The sequence below is a fragment of the Narcine bancroftii genome, chromosome 3, assembly GCF_036971445.1.
Source record: "Narcine bancroftii isolate sNarBan1 chromosome 3, sNarBan1.hap1, whole genome shotgun sequence".
Lineage (NCBI taxonomy): Eukaryota > Metazoa > Chordata > Chondrichthyes > Torpediniformes > Narcinidae > Narcine > Narcine bancroftii.
The window spans coordinates 277,808,600-277,826,350 of NC_091471.1; the positions used below are offsets into that span (position 1 = coordinate 277,808,600).

At 43.5% G+C, this 17,751-nt stretch overlaps 1 protein-coding gene across 5 annotated transcripts in view; it reads right to left on the minus strand.

Moving 5' to 3' along the window:
• Positions 1-17,751, minus strand: part of LOC138758823 (myosin phosphatase Rho-interacting protein-like) — a 260,679-nt gene that overhangs the window by 63,408 nt on the left and 179,520 nt on the right. For 3 of the 5 annotated variants that reach the window (XM_069928232.1, XM_069928234.1, XM_069928235.1), the window contains 2 exons: positions 16,264-16,399; positions 15,910-16,158 (listed from right to left, as the gene is read on the minus strand). In XM_069928232.1, the coding sequence (XP_069784333.1) occupies positions 15,910-16,158; positions 16,264-16,399 (385 nt within the window). Of the gene's footprint in view, positions 1-15,909; positions 16,400-17,751 lie in introns of all 5 variants that reach the window. The other 2 variants (XM_069928231.1, XM_069928233.1) reach the window with 2 other exon arrangements.

A 17,751-nucleotide genomic window follows, 5' to 3' on the forward strand; every position in this document is an offset into this window, starting at 1 on the left:
GTCGTGGAGGGGAAGCCACTTTTGTGGAAGAAGGCAAACATTTCAGAGGCTCTGGACTGTAAAACCTCATCTTGGGAGCAGATGCGGCAGCGGAGATGGAGAAATTGAGAGAAGGGAATGGAGTCCTTGCAGGGGACAGGGTGTGAGGACATGTAGTCCAGGTAGTTGTGGGAGTTAGAGGGTTTGTAATAGATGTCTCCTGAGATGAGACAGGGAGATCCAGAAAAGGGAGAGAGTGATCAGAGATGGACCAGGTGAGTTCAAGGTCCGGATGGAAATTGGCCACGAAATTGATGAAAGTGACGAGTTCATTGTGGGTGCATGAGGCCGTTTATGTACCGGAGGAAGAGTTTGGGGGTCTTGCCTGTGTCGGCATGTTTTGCTCCTCAAAACCCACAAACAGTCAGGCTTAGCTGGGGCCCATGTGGATACCCATGGCTACTCCTTTAATCTGGAGATAGTGGGAAGAGTTGAAGGAAAAATTGTTAAGGGTGAGGACAAGTTGTGCCAGGCGGAGAAGGGTGGTGATGGAAGGTGACTGCTCAGGTCTGAGGTCCAGGAAAAAGTTGTGGGGAATGGAGGTGTAAAAGGATTGGTTATCCATTGTGAAAATGACGTGGTCCGGTTCGGGGAAACTCAAGTCTTGGAGGAGGTGGAGGGTGTGTGAGGTGTCGCGGATGTAGGTGGGGAGGGATTGAACTAGGGGAGAAAAGATGGAGTCATGGTAGGATGAAATATTTCTAACATTTCTCCCCCCTTTCTGACTGAACAATATTTCAGTCAGAACATCATGAGTCAGGTCTACCTGTATATCATTTCTGGTTAACAAATAATTTGGGAAATCTGCTGCGTTTCAGAATGTTTTGCTTTAGTTTATGCTCCATTCTTTCTTATCAGTCATCATTGATCTTATTCCCACAAGTATTTAACCTCAAAGCAAATTTTGCTTCACGTTAAAATTAACAACGAACCTATTCGGATGGAGCTGGACATAGGGGCAACTGTATTCGTAATGCCAAAAACTCTAAAAGCAAGACTACTACCCAATCTTAAAATGGAACAGTCTGACGTGGTGTTGAAGATGGTCATAGGGGAGAGAGTCAAAGTGCTATATCGAATTTATAAGGGACAGGCATCAAAAGGATTACCCCTCTACATCGTGGACACAAAGGGACCAGCATTGTTTGGAAGAGAGTGGCTGGAGCACATCAAACTGGATTGGAAGGATAGTGGGACAGTGAAGAAAGTATATACAGAGGGTGCTTCTAAAGAATCAAACAGTTTAGGAAAGGACCTGGGAAAAAGAAGGAGCCCAGGCCCAACTGCAATTGAAACCTAATGCCAAACCTAAGTTCTACAAGCCAAGGACAGTATCTTTTGTGATAAAAGATTGAGTCGGAACTCAACAGATTGGGAAACGAAGGAATCATTGAAAAACTTCAGTATAGCAATTGGGCAGCTCCTATCGTGCCAGTCAGAAAACCCAACGGTGAAATTATAATTTGTGGTGATTTTAAAGTGACCATTAACCAAGCTCTGCAAGAACCCGAACATCCCATTCCCAGAGCGGAGGAATTATTTCAAGTACTGAATGGAGGGAAAAAAAATCACGAAATTGGATTTACCACAAGTGTACCAGCAAGTCGAATTGGATTCTGAATCGAAAAAGTATGTGACAATCAATACTCACTTGGGATTGTTCACTTACACTAACAGAATATCGGCATCACCAACAATATTTCAAGCGGTTATGGACAAATTTTTACATGGATTAAATGTTGGAAGCTACCGCGATGAATGACATCATCATTACAGGTTAGGATGACGCAAAGCATCTAACTAACTGAATAAGGTCTAAGCCCGAATTCAACGAGCAAATGTTTGTCTGCACCAGGAAAAATGCATATTTATGGTACCCTCAGTAACATAATTGGGATTTACAGTTAACAATGAAGGAGTGTGAATGGATACAGCTGGCACCAAAGCCATCCCCAGGACATCCTGCCTATCACATTGAGCTGAATTACAATCATTTTTGGGTTTAGTTAACCTCAACGTCTGCAACCCGCTTGACCAATTGTTAAAAAAAGATCAGCAATGGTGCTGGAATGCAGAGACAAATAAAGCGTTCAGTCGTTTGAAGGAACTGCTGACCTCAAGCGATAATGTTCTCGCCCACTATGAGCCAGATAAAGAACTGACCCTTGCTGTTGATGCTTCGCCAGTAGGTTTGGGTGCTATATTGTTGTAGGTCACAGAAAAAGGAGAACAATCTGTGGCTATGCTTCCCATTTTTCGTCGCCTTATGAACGTAACTATGCACAACTTGAAAAAGAAGGACTTGCCATAATTTTTGGACTCACAATTTCACCAATACCTACAAACCACTGAGCTTAATCTTAGGTGCTAAATAGGGCATTCCGTTGCTACCTGTGACAGGAATTCAAAAGGGGTGGGGGGGGGGCAATGGAGCTCACAGAATACGATTATGACTTAAAACGTAGTCCTGCAAACCAAAACGGCTTTGCGTTTACCTATGACTGAGACTGAGCAGATGGAAGGGATGATTAACTGGACGGCGAAGCGAGAGCTATCAATCAGGAACAACTTCATCACTTACTGATAACAGCAAAGACTTTTAACAAAGAGGTACAGAGAGAAACTATACTGTCAAAGGTTCTCCACTTCACCTTAAATGGGTGGCCTGAGGTTAATACTATTTCTCCCAAACTAAAACCTTATTATACACAATACAATGAGATATCGATCAAAGAGGATTGTCTATTGTGAGGGACAAGGACAATCATCCCTTCAAAATGGCAAGCGGCCATGTTATTGGAGCTCCACAACAATCATCCAGGGATGGTCCGAATGAAAGCCCTGGCCTGCATGCATGTCTGGGTGGCCATCAATTAAAATCGATATTGAACAGACGGTGGGAAGATGTCACATTGGCCAGGAAATGTAACCCAAAGTGCCCCAAGCTGAAGGTAATCCATGGAAATGGCCATCATAATCATGGCACCGGCTTCATGTTAATTTTGCTGGTCCATTTATGGGTGAAAATTTTCTTATTGTTGTTGATGCATCCTCAAAATGGCCAGTAGTATTGCATATGCAAACGACAACGACAGAACAGACAGTTGAGAGACTACGGAATATGTTCGCAGCATATGGATTACCCATAGAACTAGTCTCCAATAATGGACCTCATTTATATCAGTACGTATGACACATCTTGTCAGCACCCTATCACGAAATTCGCTTTGCGGCAGCATCACAGACCAGACATACATATAAATTATCTTATAAAAAAATAAATAAGTCAAAGTAAGGCAGTGTGTCTGGTTCATTGATCATTCAGGAATCTGACAGCAGCAGGGAAGAAGTTATCCTTGTGCCACTGACTGCTCATCTTTAGGCTCCTGTACCTTTTTCCCGATGGTAACATAGCCTGGGAGGTGAGGGTACTTGAGGATAGAGGCTGCTTTTTTAAGACACCACCTCATGTAAATGTCCTCAATGGAGTGAAGTACCTGTGATGTCCCAGGCCCAGTTAACAAGCCTCTGGTGTTTATTCTTGTCCTGAGCGTTGATGTCTCCATACCAGATGGTGATGCAACCAGCCAGAATGCTCTCCACCTGTAAAAGTTTTCGAGAGTCTTCGGTGACAAATCAAATCTCCTTAAACACCTAACAAAGTATAGCTGCTGGCAAGCCTTCTTCACGATTGGTGTTGGTGTGGTATCAAAATAATTCCCAGTCAACTTCTTAAATTAGGTCTTCAACAGGGAGGAAAAGGCCAGGGTAATGAAGTCCATCAGAATATCTCCTTCAGAGAGTTACAACCTCAATCTAAGAGTAGAGAGCCTTAAGAACAAATATCTCCATTGACCTGACTTGTGACAAGCATACCAATGCAATGGTCAAGAAAGTGCACCAACAGCTCCACTTTCTTCAAAGACCAAGGAAGTTCACCATGTACCCCTTGTCTCTCTACAACCTCCAAAGATGTACTATCATAAGTGGATTTGCTGAATGCGTTATAGTGAGGGACAGAAGCTGCTCTGCTCAAGTTTGGAAGCTGCTGCAGAAGATGGTGAATGCATATTGCAGAAATTAACTCAGAGATGGAAACTTTGAGGTTTGCTTTAAAAGTTTATTAACGTGATATCACGGAGAGCCTGCAGTGGGCTAAACCATTCTCAGAACTTGGAATTTCAACAGGGACTGGCAACTGCATGATTAGGAGGCAGTAATTAGGTACTTTGACCAATTTTAAACATTTCCCACTTAATTATCTTTAGTCGAAGTGGCTTAAACTTGCTCCCTTCTATATTTAACACAATTTCTTTTGAAAATGATGACCAGAGGAGCTAAAATTGCTAAAAATGGTAAAAAGGAGACTGTAGACTTTGTTTCAGATGTTGAAAAAGCAATAACAGGAGGTAACACAAGAAATAACTTCAGCAGTGAAAGAAAGTCAACGAGAGATTGATTCTAAGCTTGATAAAGTCCTACAATCAATTTCAGCAAGCGAGGGTCGTTTAGAAACTGTGGAGGATGGGGTTTGTGGTCTATAGATAAACTAGAAACTCGATATGAAGCATTGTCTGCCAGCAACTCCAAGTTAGCCTCGAAGATGGTTGATTGGAGAGCAGAAGCAGACTTCAATTTAACTGATTTCTTCTCTAATTTACTTGTGGAAGAGAGTTTTTTGCTACTAAGCCCAAGCTTCACAGAGCACATCGGTCTCATTCTCGAGCAAACATTGGAACATCATTCACGTTCGGTAATTCTTCATTTTCATCACTAATAAGAGGATCGTGTTGTTTGTGAAGCTCATTGGAATAAAAATTTGATATATCAAGATTAACAAATTAGAATCATTGAAGATTTTTGCTTTGAAGTTATGAAGATGCAGAAAGAATATAGAGGTGTTATGCCTGAGATATATAAAAAAGGATTTAGACCTACTTTGTTGTATCCAGCCCGTCGGCGGATGACCTTGGAAGATGGCCATAAGAAAATTTTAAATTCGGTGGATGATGCTCGCAAACTTTTGGCTGACTCTGTCTCAACTTCAAGTGTTGATAGCCTGTATCTGAATTGTTCTCATCTTAAAAGGGTTTTTTTTTGTGGATTTGGGGAAGTCTGATTTCTCTTTTCTTTTCAATTAGAAGGGTTAATTGACTTAAAATTACATGGTATTTTATTTGAACTTTGTTTATTTCATTTATTTTATTTATCTTTGATGTTGATTTGAATAAACTTTATTAATCACTTTATTAATGTTGACAGTATTTGCCTATTTTTATTATTCATTTATTAATATTGCAAGTTATATATAATGTATGTGGTTTATTATTCAATGGTTGGAAAGTAGATTTGTGCGGTTCGTTTATTATAGGACCGTGAGAAAATAACTTAAATGCACTCAATCTATTTTAGGTTTAAAATTTTTTTATAATAATCAAATATAAGTTACGGTGTTCATGTTACTGAGCTTGGAAAATTAAATGTGGGTTTTTATAGTTAAAGGAACCTTCTTTTTTAATTATTTAATATTATTCTGAAGGTTTAAGATTTTAAAGTTTTGACGATGTTAACACATCTAGATATGTTTTTTTTTTCATTTTAGCTGATGATGGGAATGAGACGTGCATATATTGTCCATCTTTATAGTGAACTTTGTATTTCTCACTTTGGTTAAAGTTCTTTTCTATAGAATTATTTCTTTGGGAAAAATTATTAATTATTTTTTAATATCAGGAGTTCTATTAAGATTTACAGTAAAATTTGTGAGGTTTAAAATGTATTTTTTGAGCTGGTTTCAAATTTGTCTTGCAACCAGAGCTGGGAAGTTTGGGTGGGAGGGATTTTGTTTGGGTTTTTATTGGATTTGTAAGGTTATTTTTGTTTCATGGTTTACATATTCTGTGTTACAGTGTAGTTTCAAGGTGACGACTCTTGGTATGGTGACAGACACAGTTGGATCATTTTCATAACATTAATTAAAAAGAAAAGAAAAAGAACAAAAAAGAATTAATATTAATTAAGACATGAATTACGCTTATATTGTGGAATGTAAGGATATGAATGGTCCAATTAAATGTTGTGGGTATTTGCTCATGTCAGGCATCTAAAGGCTGATACACATTTTTCAAAGAAAAATGTTCTACTTTATTTAATCAGGTCAAATTATTGCTATCGAGATGGTCATCTTTATCTATTTCCATGACTGGTCACATCAATTCTATTAAAATGAACATTTTATCTAAATTTTTATTTGTTTTCCAATCTATACAAATGTTTGTTCCCAAATCTTTTTTTGACTCACTTGATTAACTTATATCTTCCTACATATGGCAAGGAAAACACCCCGGCTTAAATAAAGCTCATCTTCAAAAAGCTAAAAGGAATAGTGGGTTGGCGTTTCCTAATTTTAGATTTGGGTGGTCAACATACGTAATTCGCTTCTTTTGTTACACTTCGATAATCTACTTGACCACTCTTCGTGGGAACTGAAATCTATGTTGGGAATTCTAGGGTCTTTTTTTATCCTCTTCTTTCTAATAACTAACTGATAATCCTATAATTGGACATTGTTTGAGAATATGGGCACAATTTAGAAGGTCTTTTGGATTTCAGAGTTTCTCCCTTGCCAGCCCTAATCATTTTTTTAAACCTTCTTTGCAAGATACTGTCTTGAATGACTGGCAAAGATTGGGCATTAAATGTTTCAGACCTTTTTATTTGAAACAATTTTGCTTCCTTTGAACAACTGGTGATAAAATTTAACTTACCACTCTTTTTTTTAATATTTACAAGTTAGATATTATATTCAATCTCAGATCCCTGACTTTCTGTGAATTTCCGAGCCAAACATCCTTGATACACTTTTTGATTTACAACTTTCTCATAAAGATTTAATATCTCTTATTTATAATTATTTGTTTAATTTAAGAATGGCCTTATTAGTTAAAATCAAGAACGATTGGAAACAGAATTTGAATCTTTTATTCTCAGATGAGGAGTGGGACTTTATTTGTAATTTGATTAATACGATCTCCTTTTGTGCACAACACTGTTTGTTACAATTTAAAGTGGTCCATAGAGGACATATGTCTACAGTTAAATTGGCTCGTTTTTATTAGATATAAATCCTCTATGTAATAAATGTAAAACTGGTGAAGCTTCTTTAATTCACATGTTCTGGACTTGTCCTAGTTCAGAAAAATTTTGGAAATATATCTTTCAAACATTATTGGTAATTCTCAAGTTTAAATTAGAACCTTGCCCTTTAATTGCTGTGTTCGAATTATTTCAAGATGATGACGTTTTACTGACTCCAACTCAAAACCAAATTTTATCTTTTACATCACTGACAGCCAGACGGGCAATTTTGATGAAATGGAAAGACAATACTCCACCTACACACGCACACAAAAGTTAAATGATATTATGTCTTGCGTCAGCTAAGAAAAAATTAGATATGCCATTAAAGGGTCTAATATTAACTTTCAAAAGAAATTGGGCCCATTTGTGGACTATTATCATAATCTTAAGAATGTAGGTTATTCTAAAACTTTGGTGTCCAACTAGTTGTCACTGATTCCTACGTGTTGTTGATTATAATTTTTTTGGTTTGTTTTTTCTTGGAGGGGGGGTGTCTTTTGTGTTAGTTCATTCTATTCTTCAATATAATTGGGCTCTGGATTTTTTCATCTTGAAAAGCTTTTTAGTAATAATTTATTTTTTTTCTTTTAACTCCTGGAGCACAAGTATTTATAATGTATAATATAAACACCAATAAAAATATTTTAAAAAGAAAAAGAAACTTCAAGTTCATATTTATACAGTAAAAAACAGACAGGTTGGCCTGATTTACCTTCCTCATTAAGTGTCTGATGAACCTTGCAATAGGAAGTGCCTGATGAATCTTTCAATGGGTTAACTATATCAGCCTATTACTATATGTAATCGTGTTTTAACAAGATTATCTTAATCAGTCTTATCAGGACGCCCCTCCCTCCCCGGATCAATCAGTCATTTAACAGGCTTACCAGTTTTTTAACTGTGGGCTCTTCCTCCTCAAAGACTTCATGTCTTGTTTATTGGAACTCTTAGTAATCTGATTATCACAGAAGGATGCTCTCAGAAAATTCAGTTTGCTTGAAAAAGTCCCATCTGGCACTAGGTAGTGTTAACCTTTTGTACTGTAAATCCCTCCTTATTGATCTTTCTGATCTGTATTGCTTTCTTCCTGAAAAGAGGCCATGTAGCCCACTGGATAAGGGTGCATTTTTAAGCATTCTTCTTCATCATAACTAACTTCTCCTTCCCCATCTCTGCCAAATCAAGATTTTACATAGTATAACATCACCATCTTCCCTGCCTCTGACCTTAGAGGGGCACAGACCCAGCGTAAACGTAGCTGCGGTAAAGCATGACAGTCTGCAGACAATGTGGTTGATGTAAAAATACAATGATGGAGCACAGCTGCATAAGGCAACGAACTACCACTGCTAAGCAGATCAGGCCAATGAGACCATAAAAGCCAAGAAAACATTCCCTCTCCTATCACTGACAGCCCAACCAAAGAAATCACAAGCTTTTGGAGCAGAAGTAGACCCATCAGCCATCAAGTCTGTCCTGCCATTCTAATAGGAGACAAGGAGATGTCAGAGGTACCAGATGAATATTTTGGATCAGTCTTCACTGTGGAAGAGATTAATTTTTTTTTAAAACTTAGATGGATATGGAGACATTTTGAATTTTTTTTAAATTTAGACATACAGCACAGTAATGCCATTTCACCCCATGAGTCCATGCCGCCAAATTTACACCCAACAAATGGTGGGAGGAAACCCGAGCCCCCAAGGAAGACCCAAGCAAACGCGGGGAGAATGTAGAAACTCCTTACAGACAGCGCGGGATTCGAACCCAAGTCCCGATCACTGGCACTGTAAAGGCGTTGCTCTAACCACTATGTCAACCGTGTCACCCATGCTGAAAGGCTTGGACTGAGTAAATGTGGCAAGGTTGTTTCCCATGGTAGGGGAGTCTAGGTCAAGAGGGCACAACTTCAGGATAAAAGGGCATCAATTTAAAACAGAGGTGCAGAAAGAAATGTTGAGTCAGAAGGTCCTGAGTCTGTGGAACTTGTTGCTAATGGTGGCTATGGAACCAAGATTGTTGGGTATATTTAAGGCAGAGAGTCAGGTCATCAAGGATATGGGGAGAAAGACAGGGAAGAAGCTGAGTGGGAGGATGGATCTCCTTGTCTCCCATTATTAGAATGGCAGGACAAACTTGATGGCTGATGGGTCTACTTCTGCTCCAAAATCTTGTGATTTCTTTGGGTTGTCAGTGATAGGAGAGGGAATATTTTCTTGGCTTCAGCCCCTCTTTTATGGTCTCATTGCCCTGATCTGCTTAGCAGTGGTAGTTCATTGCCTTGTGCAGCTGTGCTCCATCATTGTATTTTTACATCAACCATGTTGTCTGTAGACTATCGTGTTTTACCGCAGCTACGTTTACGCTGGGTCTGTGTCCCTCCAAGGTTAGAGGCAGGGAAGACGGTGATGTTATACTATGCAAAATCTTGATTAACATTTCTCCAGCATCGTTTTCTATTGGTTCCATGCCTACTTTGGTCACTCTTGCACTTTATATATTTAACAAAGCTTTTAGTATCCTCTTTAGCCCCTTTCACACTTGCAAGTGATCCCAGGAATTAACCACCAATCGGTCTTTAAATTGTCTAGTGTGAAAGCAAAATCAGCCCCACAGCAGCCTCAGATGACGTCATCTCACACCAAAGATTGACAGACTCGACCCCTAGTACAATCCCCAGCATCTGCAGGTGCTGACATTGCAATCAGGCAAGTGTGAAAAGGGTAATTGCATTGAGAGATTGAAATGTCCCAAGTTTTTGCATGTGGGAACAAGAAGGAAGAAAAGATTAAAATGAAGCTATAAACTTTGCCGTGGGAACATTGCAGTGGGGGAGAGAGAGAAGAAATAAATAGTAATAAACATCAATAGTGGACAATTTTTAAACAGTGCAGGAAAACTGGTAGCGCTATAGCACACAATTTATAGACTGTGGGGGATAAAAGCAATGGCGGACCTGACTTCCCAGAATGCCATGCAGCAGAGAAACCCCGATATGAATGCTCCATGCATGCAGCCATGCGTACAGCCCTTTCTCTGCCGCATGGAATTATGGGAGGACAGGTTCGCCATCGCTTTTTCCCACGATATTTATAAATTGTACACAATAGTGCTACCAAAGTTCCAACCCTGTTTAAAAAATGTCCGCTATTACTATTTATTGCTTGCACTTTCCCACTGTCCCTTATAGAAGTTTATTTTGGTTGAAACACAACAGGAGCTGAAGGGCTCATACTGTGCTGTACATGAAGCTTAATTTTGTTCAAATATAAGATCATAATACATTGATCAGGACGTAGGGCAGGTCCACCATCACTTGATGAGTCATGACATCACCAGTAGAAGGTAGGACATTCCTAACCTCAAGAATGGGCTCCTTGCAAGTGTGAAAATGTTCACTGTCCCAATTAGGATTGGTCAAGTGTGAAAAGCCAAACCCACATTCCTATCCCAGGACACCGAACAGCCAATTTTGTGGGACGCAAGTGCGAAAGGGGCTTTAGATATTATTTGCAAACCTCCTTTCATAATTCATCTTTTCCTTCCTAATCATCTTCTTAGTTCTCTTCTTTGAGTTTCCCATTCCTCTACCTTCCCACTAATTTTTTTCCACTAAATCCCATCCTTCTGTGGCAGATCTTGAGAATTCAGTCGATAGGCCAATTAATAGAAAAAAAAAGTGGATGAAAAGACAAGAGATTCTACATCTTTACATCGCTGCACTTACCTCCATAAAAGGTCCAAAGGCGGATGGACTGCTTGAATTCGCTCCATCTTCCATCCGCCTGGCGGGGTACACTGAGAGGTGGAGCGAAATCACTCCACCTCCTGAATAAAAAGATTGCCGCTGAAAGCAGCTCCAAACAGGAAGGTAAGATGATTGACATCACACAAACAACCCGGTCGCCTTGCTGCACTGTCACAGAGCGGCCGGTGAAGCTGTCAGGCTATGCTCGCTCATTATGCCACGCTCCTCATGCCACCTGTTCCTCGTGCTGCCTGCTTCTTCACCCTACCCACCCCATTACCCCGCTCCCTCTCACTGCCCATTCCCTCACACCATCCGCTCCTTCATGCTGCTCTCCCACCACTCTCTCTCACACCATCATGCTCCTGATGGGGCTGTCAGGCAGAGATGTGGGGGGTGGGGGGGGTTGTCAGGCAGCAGGATAGGGGCGAACTGTCAGGTAGTGGGCAGAGCGGGGGAGCTGTCAAGCAGCGGGGCAGGGGTGCTGTCAGGCAGAGGGGGAGGGATGCTGTCAGGCAGCGGGGAAGGGGTGTTTTCAGGCAGTGGGTGGGGGTGCTGTCAGGCAGCAGGGCGGGGGTGCTGTCAGGCAGAGAGCAGGGGTGTTGTCAGGCAGCAGGGCGGGGGGTTGTCAGGCAGCGGGCAGAGCAGGGGAGCTGTCAAGCAGCAGGGCAGGGGTGCAGTCAGGCAGAGGGGCAGGGATGCTGTCAGGCAGCGGGGCAGGGGTGTTTTCAGGCAGTGGGTGGGGGTGCTGTCAGGCACCAGGGCGGGGGTGCTGTCAGGCAGAGAGCAGGGGTGTTGTCAGGCAGCGGGGGTGGGGTGTTGTTGGGCAATTGGGAGTGGGACTGTCAGGCAGTGGGACTGTCAGGCAGTGAGGTGATGGGACTGTCAGGAAGTGGGGTGGTGGGACTGACTGTCAGGCAGTGGGCGGTGGGGCTGTCAGGCAGTGGGGTGGCGAAGCTGTGACAGGGCGGCCACTGCTGTGCTACACATCCCGTCCCCTTTTGCCCTGCGAAGCCAGCGTGCAGCCTGGGCCATGTAAAAGGACCGCACTATCTGCCTTTTCCGTCCTCTGCATTAAAGGTAAATTTGCCTTTTTTTCAAAAACGAGTAGGTGACAACGCGGCTTTTGTGCATAGAAACCCCTATAGAGTGGATGGACTATTAAGGTGGCGTGGTTAGTGTAGCAGTTCGCGCAACGCTGTTACAGCATTTACTGTCTGGACCCAGGTTTGAATTCCATGCTGTCTGTAAGGAGTTTGTACATTCTCCCCATGTCTGCGTGGGTTTCCACCAGGTGCACCGGTTTCTTCTCACCGTTTTGAATACTGGGGGTTAATTGGGTGTAACTTGTGGGCCAAAAGGGTCTGTTACTGTGCGGAATGTCAACATTTATAAAAAAAATTGAAATTTATAGTCATAACAGAAGTAGAGAACTTTCTCAGATAGCAACACCAAGCCCATTGCTTAGGGAGCCATGGATATCCCCTAGACAGATCCAATTACCCCAGGCATCCTATATATCTCCATTATAGGATGCTATAGGAGTAGTGAACAGTAATGTTGATCCAACATTTGCCTGCCAAAAGTCCCTACTATTCACATTGGCAGGCGGATTGAGCCAATGTATTAGGGGCACAAAGGACGAGACACACGAGGAAAACCCTAACCAGATTTTTTGGAAACTCGTTCTGAACATAAATAGATTGGAGATGGGGCCTCGTGGGTTTCTACAAACACCTCTCTTGGCAGAGTTGGAGACAATAGGGGGAACCACAATGCTGTAACATTAAAGATAGTGTTTACCTAGAACTTAAAACTACTCAAGGCCAGATGCTATAGAGTCCAGACAACTCCAGCAAGCAGGCCTGGAATAGTGTAGGCCTATAATACATAATGAGGCTTTTCTTTCCGCCAGCAAGAGTACCTTAACGATTTGTGAATTTACCAATATTTGGTTCTTTGTATTTGTTTGATTTATATAATCTTTTCTTGGTTGTATTAGGGTATGGAAGGGAGGGGAGAGGGGTAGGGACAAAACTACTCTACATCTCCCGCTGCCCAGGAAAGGCAGCCAATCACAGCTGGATACACTCTCTTCCGCCACTGGGGAGAAGGTTGAAGGGTAGGACAGCACGCACCATCAGGCTGAAAGACCGTTTCTTTCCCATCGCCATCATTCCTGAACAAGCCCGACAGTGCTCCTGTGCTGCCCTTCTCTTTGCAATCCGACACTCTGTGCTCTTTACAGGGCTGCATGAATGTTAGAGGTAACCAGTTAAAATGCTTGCAGAAGAACCCTTCTCATTGTACAATGTCTTTTGTGATGAATAGACAAACTTAAAAGACATTTTGGAATGAAAGAGCCACAGATATTGCCAAGAGTCATAAAAGGACTGGGTGCATTTTAAACTATGGATCAGAGGGACACATAAATTGGAATATATCATGGATACAATTCAAGTAACAACAGGCCGCAAAGCCCCAATTAAGTCAGTAGTTGACATCTCAGTCAAAGCCATCACGTTACTGAAGAACAATATATGGACCAGATCTCAATCAGGTTACAGAAACTACATCAAGTGGTCATCTGAAATCCAGAGAGAGACAAGAATCTGTTGATGCTGGAATCTGGAGCTAAAAATGTTTTTGCAGGATCCGTGAATCTGGAGGAACTTAGTGGGTCAGATAGCATGTGGAGATTCGGAGGGATAATCTACAATCGGGTCAGGACAGACTGCCACTATCAGGATGTGAGGGGAGGGGGGGAGGGAGAAATGAGGCAGGAGCGGGCAAGCAATAGTGGATCCAGGGGGGTTGATGAGCAGGTGGAACCGGGGTCGGGGGAGGGATAGATGGAAGTATCGACAAAGGCTGGGAGGTGATGAATGGGAGCAGATGAGGGTGGGCAGGTGGGAAAAGTCAGGGGCTGGAGAAATGGCACCCCTTTGGAGAAGTGTCCTTGTGACACGGGAACAGGTGGAGGAGAGGGTAGATATTAGGCAACATAATGGTGGGGGGGGTGGGGGAGGCAGGGTGATTTGGAAAGAATGGGGTGTGTGAGAGAGGACCTGGGTAGATCAGAAGGAGAGAGAAAGGAAGAGGGCGTGGATGACCTGAAGTTGGAGAATTCAATGTTCATGTAGAACACCGAGGTGGAACATGAAGGGGGACTACATTTGGCTTCCCCAGCAATGGAGGAAGCCGAGAAGTCAGGTGGGAAATGGGGAGGGGAGTTAAAGTGGCTTACAACTGGGAGCTCAGGAGCACTACTGCAGACAGGGCACAGGTGCTTGGCAAAGCAGTCGTCTGGTCTGTGGTCAGTTTCACTGCTGTGCACCAGGTGAGGGCAGAGAGGTGCACACAAATCTCTGCCATGCACAAATGTTTTGGAGAAACTCAGCAGATCACACTGCATCAAAACAATGTAAAGGGGATCAATGTTTTGGCCTGGGAGATTTAACTGCACAAGCTTTGCCTCACCTGGAAGAGCATTTGAGGTCCCAGGTGAGGGAGGAGGTGTAGGGACTGGTGTTACACCTCCTCTTGCTGTGCGGGAAAGTGTCAGGGGGTGGGGAGTCATGAATGAACCAAGGAGTCAAAGAGAGGGTGAGCCTCTGCGGAAAGCCGAAACGGGGTGGGGAGAGACAGGCACCACTGGTGGGATGAAAGATAAGGACCAGGGGAATTCTCCCTCTATTCTGTGGGGGAGGGGTCTGTGAGGGTGGGGTGGAGGGGACTTGGGGTAGGGGTTTGTGGAGGTGGGTGGAAGGGGTTGTGGTGGTGGGTTGGAATGGGATTATAGTTTAGGTGGGGGGTGGATCTGTGAAGATCAGTGGAGAGGACTGGGAGTGGGTGGGGGTCCATGGGGGTGGGCAGAAGGGGTTGTGGGGGTGGGTTTGGGTTGAGGGGACTAAGGGAGTGGGAGATCTTTGGTGGTGGGTGGGGATTGAGGGGTCTGTGGAGGTGAATGAGGGTGGGGAACTATGGGGGTAGGGGATAGTGGGGGTTGAGGGGTCTATGGGGGTGAATGTGGGTGGGGGACTGTGGGGGTGATGGATAGTGGGGGTTGAGGGGTCTGTGGGGGAGGGGATTTGTGCTGTGGGTGGGTGGACTGTGGGGGTGGGGGATAGTGGGGGTTGAGGGGTCTGTAGGGGAGGGGATTTGTGCAGTGGGTAGGGGACTGTGGGGGTGAGGGATGGTGGGAGTTTAGGGATCTGTGGGGATGAATATGGGTGGGGGACTGTGGGGGTGAGGGATAGTGGGGGTTGAGTGGTCTGTGGGGGAGGGGATTTGTGCTGTGGGTGGGGGGACTGTGGGGGTGAGGGATAGTGTGGGTTGAGGGGTCCGTGGAGGTGAATGTGGGTGGGGACTGTGGGGGTGGGGGATAGTGGGGGTTGAGAGGACTGTGGGGGTGAAGGTTGGGGACTGTGGGGTGGGGATAGTCGGGGTTGAGGGGACTGTGGGGGAGGGGATTTGTGCTGTGGGTGGGTGGACTGTAGGGGTGGGGGATAGTGTGGGTTGAGAGGACTGTGGGGGTGAAGGTTGAGGACTGTGAAGGTGGGGGATAATGGGGGTTGAGGGGTCAGTAGGGGAGGGGATTTGTGCTGTGGGTAGGGGACTGTGGGGGTGAGGGATGGTGGGGGTTGAGGGATCTGTGGGGATGAATATGGGTGGGGGACTGTGGGGGTGAGGGATAGTGGGGGTTGAGTGGTCTGTGGGGGAGGGGATTTGAGCTGTGGGTGGGGTAGTGAGGACTATCCACATTTGCTGCATCTACAGTCTCTTGAGCCTCCACCTTCTCAGGAAAATAAATTTGTGCATTTATATATGCACTTGAGGCTCAACTTTTGCTTTAAATTAAAATAACTGGGTCTTTACTGATTATTATTGGTCAGAAACCACACAGTATCAGAGACAACATGAGAAACGTCAGTCAGATTTGAACATCAATGAAGAAACTTACTCCAGCTTTGGTTTCTTACCTCCTCTCATGTCCAAATAAACGTTCCAGCTCCAGTCTCCCAGGGCTGCAGGCCTGCTCCTGCTGGTCCTCCACTTGAAAGGCCTGCTTGTTGCTGATCCTCCTGGCCCTGGGGACAACTGCGAATGCAGCATAGTCCCGGCTGCTCCTTGTAGCCGGGGAACGGACCGACCCTTCCCCCAGCCTGCTGTTTGAGCTTGCAGTGCTCATCACTGTCACCTCAGGGGAGTCCAAGGAGCTCTGGGAAGAGCTAACACAAGAGCCATTGGAGAGAAGGTTGCCTACAGGAAGGAAGGAATTGTTGTACAGGCTAGCGTGGCATGTTGGTACCATGCCACCTTCAGAGGAACTGTACCTGTCTGTGATGTTGCTGCTCGACAAGCAGGTTAACTGCTTCGAGTCAGGGTTCAGCTTCTCCAGAGAAAAGTAGCCGCTTTCCACACGTTTCTTTTCCTGGCCATCTGGTTTGTCACCATAAACAACACTTTGTGCTAAATTTAGGAAGAAGACAATGGTTTACAAAACCAGCATGAAGATATAATCATCCTCCAAACAAGGCAGCCATTCTAGAACATATTACCGACAGTACATGATAAATGTTTGGTGAACTGCTACTCCCCACCCAAGGTCCCATCATTTTTCAGCATATTTTGTCTCACATTCATTTGTTGCTGTAGAGCATGCTCTTGTATGAAGATGCTAAGTTTCAGTTAAGAAGAAAGTCACTTGGACAAGAAGAAAGGACAAAAAAAGGGATTACCTTGTTCGCACCTGAAGGTAGTGTCTGAGGAAAGCCCTGAAGGTTCAATGAAGTCACTGTACTAACTGATTTGGCCAGATTCAGCTGGTTGAAACAGATCCAGGGGTCTTCTGTTATTTATTCTTAACAATACCAATGAAGGGGAACTTCTTTACCCAAAGGATGGTAAATCTGGAATTTGTTCCTGCAGATGGTCGTGGAGGCCAAGTTATCAGTTAGATTTAAGACTGAGGTTGATACAGTGCCCTCCATAATGTTTGGGACAAAGGCACTTTTTCCCTTTATTTGCCTGTGGTCTACAGGTTTACATTTGTAATCAAACAATTTCTATATAATTAAAGTGCACATTCCAGATTTTATTCAATATGATTTGTGTACATTTTGGTTTGACTATGTAGAAATTACAGCACTTTTTATACATAGTTCCCCATTTCAGGGCACCACAGTGTCGCTTCTGTACTTCTGATCATGAAGTCTTCTGCTGACTGTAGTCTTTGGCACATCCACACCTCCTCCTGAGGAGTGTTTCTGATCTGTCGGACATACAATTGGGGATTTTTCTTCATGACGATGAGAATTCTTCTGTCATCAACAGTGGAGGGTCTTCCTTGGAAGACCAGTCCCTTTCCGATTACTGAGCTCACCAGTATGTTCTCTCTTCTGAATGATGTTCCAAACAGTTGATTTTGGTAATCCTGAGGTTTGACGATGTCTCTCACTGTTTTATTCTTGGTTTTCAGCCTCATCATGGCTTCTTTGACTTTCATTGACACAACCCTGGTCCTTATGTTGAAAAATGGCAACTACACTCTCCAAAGGTGATCAAAAGCTTCGAAGCCCAGCTCTCTTATACCTGTACCAATGAAGGAATTAAACATGCCTGAGTAATCACAAAAACACCTGTGAAGCCAAATGTCCCAAACATTATGGTGCCCTGAAATGAGGGGACTATGTATAAACAGGGCTGTAATTTCTCCATGGTCAAAGCAGAATGTGTACAAATAACCTTGAATAAAATCGGGAATGTGGACTTTAATTGCATGTGAATTGTTTGATTACAAATTTAAAACTATAAAGCATAGG